Genomic DNA, 12,191 nt, shown 5'->3' on the forward strand with positions numbered 1-12,191 from the left:
TACTAACTATAATTAACCTATACTTAATACTTAATAAGAAAAGTATAGAGGCTTATTAAGACCTTTAGGTTAATAGCTTTAAATTATTAATAGACTAGTTAGCAAAATGTTTTTAAGTATAGTAAAGTAATTTACTACTAAAGTAGTTATAATACTTATACTTACTAAAGTAAATTATAGGAATAGTATTAAATATAAAACATTATTATTACTTTATAAGGTTAATTAGTAACTACTATATAGTAAGTATAGTATATTATAGATAAATAGAAATAATAATATATAAGGTTATAAGTATAGAAATAAATATATATCTAAGAAATATATATCTTGTTATTTAATGTTTTTTATAAAGAAAGTTAACCTTAATATACTATTTATTTATATACCTAGCTTTTATTATATATTAATTATTTAGCTTTTTATTATTACTTACTTTCTTTTACTACTCTACTATTAGACTTTACTTTTGCACTATACTACTTTATATTACTACTATAGCCTAGCTTCTTCTATTAGATAAATAATAGCTAGTAAGAAAAGTACATTAGTAAAATTATAATATAGTTCTTTTATTATTCTTATAAAAGAATATACTTAATTATTTAATTATCTACTAGTAATAAGTTATTAAGATTAATTTAATAACTCTAATTTTTATTTATAATAGTTAATATTATAATAAGTTAATAGTTAGTAATAAGATAACAAGATAAATAAGAAAAGAGGTTTTAAGAAAAAAAAATTATAAGTTAAAGATATAGATTTAATAATAGTAGTCTAATAAAGATAGTAATATTATAAAACAAAAGTATATAGCTAATTTATATACTTTACTTTTTAAAATAGTTAATACCTTAGGTTTCTTCTAATAAACACTTAACTTATATAACCTTTCTAGATAGACAAGACATTAATCTACTAGGATAGCTTTACTATATTAATTTAATATTACTAATATAATCTTTTTAAGTAAAGTATTTATTTTTAATAGTTATTTTAGCTATAAACCTTAGTGTAGAAGCTAAATAAAGCCTTATAGTTAAGGCAATATTTAGATAAGTTAAATACTTTTATTTAAGTAATAATGTATTTCTAAAGAACACTAGCTAATAATTTAGTAGTAGCTAATTTTTTTTAAGGTCGGTGTTTAGGTTAAAGTTGCCTTATTTAGTGATTACGTCCACTAGATCCTTCTATGGCCCTGCTCTAGTAAGGACTATGTTCTAAACCAGCTTGTGCTAGTGCAACAGTCGTCTGGTCGTACAGTCGTGCTTAGCCTACACTAAGATATACAAGGATCATTACCAGGATTAAAGGATTCTTAAAACTTAACACGTTAACAAGGGGTAAGCCTTCTATTTCTATACCTTTACGTTAGAGTTATAGGAATAAGAATAGATCTATAACACTATAGTAAGCTTAGCTTATAGATAAGACTAGTCTCTAGATTATATATATCTATATAGCTTTTTGTTAGTATAGTGTAATAAGAGTGTTAATGTATCTTGTAGAGTTAAAAATGTAGTAAAATCTACAAGAGGTGGGCAGATCTGCGTTGTGGAAGGGAGAGAAGTCAAAGGGTCAAGAGGAGGAGGCTAGGCTGGCCATGCTGAATGATTCTGGATGGCGAGGATGGAACAATTGAGCATTCGCCATTGGTCTTGGAGCAATAAGTTGATAGCGTAGGGATGTGTTAATGTGTTTACAATAGGCGCATTTGGCCACTTGAGGCCATCTGACGCATAAATGCCGGCAGTATTTCTAGTATGGATTTCCCAGCTTAAGGAGGGAACCGCTGGCACGTGCACTGTACCCCTAAGCCCACAATCCTTGAGAAGATGGTCATGTGATTAGGCCCCTCGCTCACTGATCAGCCTCAGGCCGGCCACCAGCCACTAGGTCAGCCACCAGGCCAGCCACTTCACCTTGGCTGGCAGCAGGGTTTTTCCTGGCTCCTCTTGTCTTCTTCACACTTCTCCACGTAGCAATACACGAGTGATTGCGCCGATAACACACACGCCCTTACAGCAGGGATAACGTGGCTATACACGTACTTTGACATTTTCCCTCTGTTTTTAATCTCAGCCACCACATCCTTGGCACTGACACAACCGGCTGTATGGAGTTCAACAACATTCCAACCAACATCGTCAGTCGGATACTGGACCAATTAGTCGAGTTCTGTGGCACGCCTGACAAGACCCTGGAAGTACGGCGCTCCCTCCTCATGGCCCGACTGGTCTGTCGCAAATGGAATATGCTTGCCGCGCGACGCCTGTATCACACAATTAAACTGGTTCCTAGACAAAGCATAAGTGAAGACGAGGATGAGTTCAAATCATGGAACAAGATCCTCGACAATGCGGCTGCGAGGAGTGCCGCTCAGAGAGTCATCATAAGGAGTTGTCCCGACAACTTATCACGCGACAAGATTGGGGACTTGGAAGTCTGGGATGATTGGAAGAAGGGGAAATACCCTGGCTTCACTTCGGCTATCAGCCGCATTGTTGAGCTACTAAAGATTGCAGCACTTGAACTGCACTTTTCCGAGGCTTGCCATGGTCGGGACTTGGAGTCTTGGGAGGACGAAGGCGAGCCGATTGAGGCCCGGCTGAACACTTTGAAGGCCATATTCCAAGCCATCCAAGACCGCGCGGCTCAGGGCAATGCAGAGTGTAGCAAGATTCGATCCCTCACAATCTGCAACCTACAAAACGTGCCGCACCACGATTTCGTCTCGTCAAGCCTGTTCAAAGACGTCGCCAAGGACATCGAACGGCTACACCTCTTGGTCGTGGAGGAATACAACGAGCATGGGCCCGATTGCGACGTCTTCGTTCAGGAACGTTTGGAGTACGAGCGTCACCTGCAGAACGACATTCTTCCTCATTTTGCGGAGAACTTGACGGCCCTGAGCCTGTTCTTCAGAGAGCCTTGGGGCGCCATGCCGGGCCACTTTGATGGTGGAGGTCTGGTGTTCCCTCGCTTGAAAACACTAAACTTGGGAAACTTTGTCATCAAGGACAACAGTCACTTTGACTGGGTTCTCTCGCAAAAGTCGCTGGAAACCTTGCGTATGGATAGCTGTTATATTCTTTCCTACATTCGTACCGACACGGAGCACACCGCGAAATGGAATCTAAAAACAAAAGACTGGCAGCGGCTACCCAACGGTTCCTACGGGTTTCTTGCTGAAGACGATGATATATTCAGCTATGACGGTACGTGGGAGGCCGTCTTCGATCGGATTCATGAGAGGCTCCCGGACCTGAGAGATCTTCGCGTCGACGAGAACAAATATAATCTGAACTTTTTGCAACGGTCCCAGCTTAGTACCTTGCTGCTTCCGAGTCGGTACATCGCATTCGACATTGGAATTTTACCTAGTCCATGGATCGAAACTAGTATTGAAGATGGAGAAATGGAGTTTGGCGACAATAACCCAAATACTGACGATATGAAGGAGGACAATGGCAAAGCCGGAGACGACGACGAAAATTTCATCTTGAATCGCGCTGCTGAGACAAGGAATGGAGACACGAGAGCATTCAACGAGCTCCTGGAAGCCTGCCGGGCGAGAAATTCAGCATGTTCGTCTAGCCGCTGTGGAAATCTGGGTGCTAAATCATAATCTTTCTTTTGCAACACTCCGGGTGAAGAAGAATGTGGTTACTAGAGAGTTCAAAGTATTTGTATTTAGATACAGTTGAATAGCATGAGTTGAAGAACCTGGGCCGTCAACCAGGTGACGTGGTCTTTAATGATATCCTCTGCATCACCAGAAGGACGCTCAAAAGGATACAGAACCATCGAATATTACAACATTGACGACGCCGAAAGTGCGATAAGGACCTTTAGGTAGAACTTCGTTTCAAGAGAGGACAATTAACGCCAGAGATATAAAAGAGTGTTCGTTTGCAGTAGTGATGGACCGTTTGGATGACCGTCACGCTCCTGAATCAGGGCGTAGTGCCTGCAGCGAAACGAACATAATCGAAAACTAGTGTCCAGGACTGCGGACCTAAATGCATTTAGACGGTTTCTAGATTGCCCTTGATAGGTGTTTGTTCCCTTCTTGTTCCTTCTCTGTCTTTCTTTTCTACACCTCCCTTTCCCGCTCTTCTGTCTGTTCCTTTCTTGTTACTGAAGAGGGAGCATAGCAACAGCCACAGTGACGAATTGCCACTGCTTCTCCAACTCTTCCGCGCTCGGCGGCTGGAAGAAAATAATTCAGTATCTGCCAAACGTTGTCCTGTCAGCTGTGTATTCTGGCAGGCAGGTCTGCACGCGCTTTAGAGATGAGGAGGACAGTGACATCTATGACAAAGATACAGGAAGTAGTTATACTAACAGGTTAGTCTAGACGCAAGACTGGGTAATAGACATAGCTATAGGCAATGCGGCAGCAGCAGTGGCAGCGGCAGCAGTTGGAAGAGTAGCAATAACTACGCGGCGGCGGTTTACCTTCCTGCTGCAGTCGAGTTTTCCTAGCCAGCCCAGGTTCAGGTCCAGCTACCCTGATGCAGAAGAGGTGTTACAAGCATTATCCCAGGCGATCTCTGGGCTTCAGAAGTGACAGGCGCAGCTACACTATGCCCAAAAGGACGTTATAGATCAATAGGATGCTAAGCTAGACAAGTACAAAAGGGTTAAGGAGCACTCGGTGGAGGAATTATATAGAGCCCTGGACTTTATTGACTTAGTGGCAGATGCAGGTAACAGAGGCGCAGGCGGTAACTGGCTAACTAGCCTCTGGACATATGCTGGGTTGGGTAAGGATGCTTAGGCCTAGTAGGTATTCTCAGCTAACATGTAGAGCGAGATGAGGCAGGAGGTGTAGGACGGCGACATGCTTAGCAAGATTCTGATGCAGAAGCAGATAGAGTTGCTACAGCGAGTATGATATTGATGTCTAGCTACATACGTGAGTAGCGTAGCCTTGTGCAGCCATATATTAAGGCCTCCCGAGATGTCAAGTTTTTCTTGACTTGTAACCTGGCATGTGCAAGTGAGGCTATTGCGGGAGCTGCATGGACCTTTTTTTCTTTTGAATTCAATTTAGATTTATTGCCAAGTGCACGGGATTGCGTGTGCACTACACATACATACATATATACAGGTACCTGTCTACTTCTAATGTACATTAATAAATTTTATTCCAGTGTAGGACCAAAATTAAAGAACAAGTGCTTATCTAGATTAACTTAAACTAATCTTGTTTAGTTAAGAATTAGATTTTAATTAATAGTTATAAACTTAAGTGTTTTTAGTAATAAGAACTAACTTACTTACTTATATAAACTAGTTGCTTATAAACTAGATTATATAACCTTTAAGTATACTTTAGAAACGTTAAGTTTATTAAAGATTTTAAGAGTTAATTATAAATAAAGAAAAGCTAGTTAAATTATACTTCTTACTAGTAACTATTTATTAGACCTCTTATAATAACCTAGCCTTACTTTACTAGTGTCTTTATTAACACTAAAACCTTATATAGTAACTAAAATCTATAGCCTATATATACTAACTATTAGGCTACTATAAAAGCTTTTATTAATAGTAGTCCTAACTATAGTATTATTAATACTAATACTAAAGTAATTAAGTATTTTATAAAGAAGTACTATAATAATTAAATTATAGAGTATACTAGTAGTAAATATAAAACTATTAACTTAAAATTATAATTATTTTATAATCTTTATATTAAGGTAAATATAATATAAGACTAGTAGTAAGTAATAGTTTAAGTAATATTCTAAAGTAAACTACAAAAGTATTATACTTTTATTTTTATTAATAATATATATATATAGTAAGTAAATAATTATAGTAAGTAGACTATATTTACTTACCTTTTTATTATTTTAATAAGTTATTTTAACTAGATTATATAAAATTAATTAAAAATATATATTACCTTATTCTTTATTATTATCCTAAACTACCTTATAGGTTTATATATTATATATAGTCTTTTTATAATTACTATATTATAATATATATAGTTTACTACCTTTTATATAACCTTTCTTTTAGGATATTTTTTTACCTCTAGCTTTAATACCTTCTTTTTCTTCTTATAGTGTCTTTACTTTAGTTATATTAAGTAACCTTTTAAGATATAGTTAGGTCTTTTTAGCCCTTTAGTATTTACTAAGTATCTTTATCCTTATATAAAGTTTATAGTTCTTTACCTTAATAATAATAAGTTAATATACTAACTTACTAATACTCTTTAACTATAAGTTAATTACCTTATATATTAGTATTAATAAACTTTCTTAATACTCTTTAATCTTTTTTTTAATAAAGTAAAGCTTTATATACCTTTAATTACTATTATTAGTGTTTTTAGGTCTTATAAGCCTAAGCTAGTTAGATATAAGTTTACTAGTGTTAGTATCTTTAGTTTAAAATCTAGATAAAAAATAATAACTTTAGGATTAAAAAGTATAAGACTAGTTTACTAGAAACCTACTTATATATTAATTTTACTTATTAAAGTAAAGAATACTACTTTAAAAGTAAAAAAGAAGTTATCTTTAGTAATATATATAATTTATATTTATATTATTTTCTTAATTATCTTATTATATGAATACTTTAAAAGGCTAAAATAGCTAATATTAAAAAGCTAAAGCTTATATAATAAGTAAAAAAGTATATATAAAGTAATAATTCTTTTTTTATAGTAGTTATTAAATTTAGTTAATTTATAGTTATTATAGCTATTTAGGATTAGAAGGTAATAAGTACCCTTTATATAAGACTTTATATACTAGTTAATATAATTTAACTAATCTAGGCTAATCTTATTTATTATTTATTTATTTTTATTTAAGTAAATATACTAGTTAGCTAAGAATAAGCTTTTTTAGTACTAAGAGAAGAGGTAATATTTACTCTTTATAATAATATATAAAGGTATTACTTAGCTATCTATATATATACTCTAAATAATAAAAACCTATTTATACTTACTAGGCTACTTTATATAAGGCCTTCTATATTAGTTAGAAGTTATAATAACCTTTATATATAATAGTATTCTTATTAAAAACCTAGTCTCATTAAAATTATAAATATTATAATCTTATATTCTATACTTTATAATTATATTTTATATAAGTATAAACTAGCCTTATATAATTATAAGATCTTTAGCTAAGGCTATCTAATAGTTACTTTAATATTAAAATTATATTTTTAATTAAGGTTATTATTATATAAAGTTTTTACTTATTAAAGTCTAATATATATTATATTATATTTATTTAAGAGTTAGTAAGCTATATCTTATGTATCTTATTATTATAAAGGAAACCCTTAATTAATTAGGTTAATAACCCTCTTAAGAATTACCTTCTTTTTTACTTTTATTATCTTCTTTAATTTTAGGTATATCTTATCTTATATAATATATCCTATGTGTTAGTAATAGAGTGTTATATAAGGGACCTTAAAGATAGTAGCTACTTTTTATTTAGATATTTTTAGGTCTTTTTTAATAGCTTAGAGTGCAAAGATAATATAGTTTTTAATTAAAGAGGATTATATATTTATATATAAAGAAATAATAGTATAAAGGTTAAAGATATAAAAAGTAGGTAGATATAGTCTACTTACTATAATTATCTACTTACTATATATATATATTAAGTAAGTAATTTTAATAGTTTAATAGTAAAGCTTAAAGAATAATTTAAAAGTAAGAAGATATACTTAGTTAATATTACTAAACTTTACTATATATTACTTAATTTAATTACTTATAATAATAATATTAGAAATAGACTTAAGATCTTTAAGTTACTTATTAAGAAGGTTACTAAGCTAGTTAAGGTAAATATTAGTAACACTAAAGAGTAAATTAATATAGTTAAGTATATATATTAGTAGTAATTAATAAATAATTATAGTAACTATAGTCTTAACTATATATAAAGTAAAGATAGATAACTAATATAGGTTAGTTAGTTAAATAACTAACTTACTACTAAAAGTTTTTAGTAGATCTATAGCTAATTATCTAAGAATTTACTTATAATAAGTTACTAATATTAATCTAGTAACTTAATGTTTATTTATATTAGTTAATATTATAATATTATTTTAAGATATACTTTATTACCTTAATAATACTTACTATAAAGTATTTTATAGAGTTATATAGGGTTATAAAGACAGTATTTATTTTAAATAATTATAGTAATAATAACTTTACTACTCTTCTTTAGAGGTAAAAGAGGTAAATAAGGTTAAAGATAAGAGATAAGAGATAAGATATAGAAGTATTATATTATTATAGATATAGAAGAGATTATAGATCTAACTAGCTAACTAGACCTAGGGATATAAAGAGATTACTTATACTTATTTCTTAGGTATTCTAAGGATTTCTCTAGTATTCTAGGCTATTAAGTAGGTTATTAAGTAGGTCATTAAATTATAGAGTATTATTTTACTTATAATAGGGTATTATTTTATCTATTTACCTTATATAACCTAGAACTATATTCTTAATTCCTTAGAGAAGAAGGAGGTCTTACTTAGAAGACCTATTCTTTATATATTTATAAGGTCTTTAAACCTTAATATCTTATACCCCCCCTTAAGGTATATATAATTTATTATATATAGCTTATCTATTAAAAGCTTCATTAGAAAAATTAAGATAGCTATTTATTATTAAGTATATATACTTAAATATATACTATACTAATCTTTTTAAAACATTTATAAGAAAAAGAAAACAAGTAATAGTAAAATATTTATATATGTATATTACTCTTCTTTATAATATTATTTTATTATTCTTATAGTTTATATATTTATCTCTTATATTCTTATTTTCTTCTTATTTATTATATTTAGGTATAGTATCTTTATTTATTATATTTATAGTATTTATTATATTATTAAATAAAACCTTTCCTAAAGGTTTAGTTAAAATATCTACTATTGTTAGTAACACCAAGGGATAGGTTAATACAGTTAACTGTACATATCAGTAGTAATTAATAAATAATAGGGGTAACTATAGTTCTCTATTATACGTAAAGAAAAGAAGGATAATTATTATAGGTTAATTAGTTAAATAACTAACTTATTGCCTACAAATCCTTAGAGAATCTATAGCTAAATATCTAAGGATTTACTAGTAATAAGTTATTAGGGTTAACCTAATAACTTTAATATTTATCTATAATAGTTAACATTATAACACTAGTAACTTTCTATAGTACTAAAAATCCCCTATTATTTATATCTAAAAGAATAGCTAAAAAACGTAATAAAAAACAAGAAGCTAAAAAGTATTTAATACTTTTTGCTTATGTAGTCTATTATATATAAGAAACCTATCTATTTATCTATATCTCTAACTGCCTATTACTAACTAGCTTCTTTAACGTAGTGTTTAGTAATAACTTTATAAATTTATCTACTAGGTTATTACTACTATAAATCTACTGTATCTTATAAATCTTATAGTATTTATATAACTAGTAAAAGGCTATAATATCTATTATAAGTTACTTCTCCTTTATAGTACTAAGCTTTATAAAGCACTTATAAAGCAAGTATAAGTTAGTATAAAGTATTATAGGTATTTATAGTAGCTTAAGGCAGTTAGTAATTATTACAAGAGTAGTACTAATTACATAGGCAACGTTAACGCTAGTAACTATCCTATAGACCTTAGAGGCAAGTATACTATATATAACTTTTTTATACTTTATTAAGCTAAAGTAAATAATATTACTAGTTAATTTAAAGCTTTTGCTATTAACAGTAGGTTACTTAATAATTTATTTATTAGTAAGAACTATAATAAAGCTAAGTTAAAAGGTAAAGTTATAGTTATTTATAAATAAGCTATTAATAAATATAAAAAGCTTAGTAGTTATAAGGTTAATTAGTAAGAATTATAGGCTATAGTTAAGGTTATTAATTTACTATTTAATTTAGTAGTTTAAAGCTTTAATCTTCTCTACTATAGGTAATTAGTATTAGGCAGTAACTAAATAGTTAAAGTAGGCTTTAGGTTAGTAAATAGAAGTAATATATATACTATAGGTGTATTACTAGACATAATCTTGCTAAGCAGTAGGTAATTTCTTATTAATAAGTTAAAGCTTTTTACCTTAGCCTTTTTAGTAAAAGGTAAGCTTACTATTAGTAGTAATAAATAATATACTACTATTAAAGGTAATAAAGTTATTAGCTATAAGTAACTACTTAGGTTTTACTATAAAAGTAGCCTTCTTAAGCTTCTTCTCTTTATAGGTAAAGAATTTACTATTTATAAGGCTAATTATATTATCTATTTATATACTAATTAATCTAAAGTTACTATTATTAGGTAATAATATTAATAGGCAAAGGTTAAAAGTTAATAAATCTATCTAGAGATTTTCTTTATAATAGTAGTTATAAGTTGCCTACTAGTAGGTTTCTACCTCTATAATACTATATAGTAGCTTAGTTACTATTATTATTATATTTACTAAGTAAAAATATTAAATTTACATAAGTAGGTAGGTAAAAATAATATAGTTTAGTAGTATTACTAATTAGGTATATGCTTAGATAATATTATATAACTAGAGGAGAAATCTATATTAAAGTAGCAAAGGGGCAAAGGTAAAGATTAATTACTAGGCTATTTACTAAATAATAGGTAACTATATAAGAATTATTTCTTTACTATTATCTATATAACCTTAGATAATAAGCTATAATTTCTTATAAGGCTACTTATTTTTACCTTTTACTTTATAAACTATATATAATTTAAATATATAGGTATTACTATAGGATTTCTTATTATAAGTAATAATATAAAATACACTATAGTTAATAAAGGCTTTTACTTTTACTTTATTATATTCTTTAAAAGTTTACTAGGTGTAGTAATAATCTCTTTCTTGTGTAGCTTAATAGTAAGTGTATAGTCTACCTCCTCTTTTATAGTTAAGAACGCTATAGTTATAGTAAGTATATCTCTATAAAAATATAGGTATTAGGTTCTTTTATAGGTAACTATAGCGTTATTATAGTAGTTTATTATTAATAATAATAGTATTATATACTTCCCCTTTAGCGTTAGGTATCTCTATAAGGTCTTCTTACGCTTACGTAGTGTATATAGGTTATCTTCTGCTTATATAAGTAGCTAGTAGGTTTATCTAGCGTAAGGAGGTCTAGTTAACCTTCCTCTATATAGTAAGGTTTTACTATAGTAGTCCTAAAGTTATATAGGCTATAAGGTAAATTAATAGTATAAGTAGTACTATTATTAGTAATAAGGTAAAATAGGCCTTACTAGCTATATTTTTTATACTATATATAGACAAAGGATTAAATAGGTAAAGTAATAGTATTAGTTAAATCTAGGCTATTATATATAGCTAGCGCTTTATAAAGCTATTACTTTACGTAGATTTAGTGTACTATAGCTATTACTTTCTTAATTACTTTAGTGTACTATATAGTAGTTATAGTAAGTAGTAACTTATTAGTTATTTAGGGGTATATACTAAAAACAAGGAAAGTTAAGACAAGGCTATCTAGGCTAGTAGTATTATTAATTATTTTAATAGTAAGTTAAAGGGCAACTTTAGGTTTAGCGCTAGTTTTTTATAAATAATCTTATAGGTGTAGTAAAGGGGTATATAATAGTGCTTAACTTTACTAATACTATAATAGGCTTTAATAAGTACTTCTTTTACTTTAATAAATAACCTATAGGTAGTATATTTAAACTTACTAAAGTAAAAATTTAGGCTAGCGTTAGTTATTATTTAATTAAGTAGGCTAAAATATATATTAATCTAGTATATTATAGTGCCTCCTATATATACTTTATAGTAATAGATTATAAGAATCTTACTATATTAAACACTATTACTATATTAACTATATAAAGTACTAGTTTATTACTATTAAAGTATATTATATTAATAAGGATCTTATAGTTAAACTTATTATTATTATATAGTATAAATTTAAAGTAACTAGAGGCTTTAGAGTGTAGTTAGTAGTAGTAGTAGTACTTATTAATAGCTTTAATTAACAAAAGGGAGGTGTTTTCTCTAGTATATTTAAGTAACTTATAAAGTTACTAAACAGATAGGTAGCTAAATTACTAGTAGATTTAGTATAATTTACTATTTATTAGG

The 12,191-nt window shown here is 29.2% G+C and overlaps 1 protein-coding gene across 1 annotated transcript; it reads left to right on the plus strand.

Moving 5' to 3' along the window:
* Positions 1-1,983: 1,983 nt before the first annotated feature.
* LY79DRAFT_574272 (uncharacterized protein) lies at positions 1,984-3,792 on the plus strand. Its single transcript, XM_060559571.1, has one exon. It carries the CDS (start codon positions 2,123-2,125, stop codon positions 3,632-3,634), a length of 1,512 nt encoding a protein of 503 aa, XP_060406637.1. The 5' UTR covers positions 1,984-2,122; the 3' UTR covers positions 3,635-3,792.
* Positions 3,793-12,191: the final 8,399 nt, after the last annotated feature.

The sequence above is a fragment of the Colletotrichum navitas genome (genome assembly GCF_030913465.1).
Source record: "Colletotrichum navitas strain CBS 125086 chromosome Unknown LY79scaffold_329, whole genome shotgun sequence".
In the NCBI taxonomy this organism is placed as follows: domain Eukaryota; kingdom Fungi; phylum Ascomycota; class Sordariomycetes; order Glomerellales; family Glomerellaceae; genus Colletotrichum; species Colletotrichum navitas.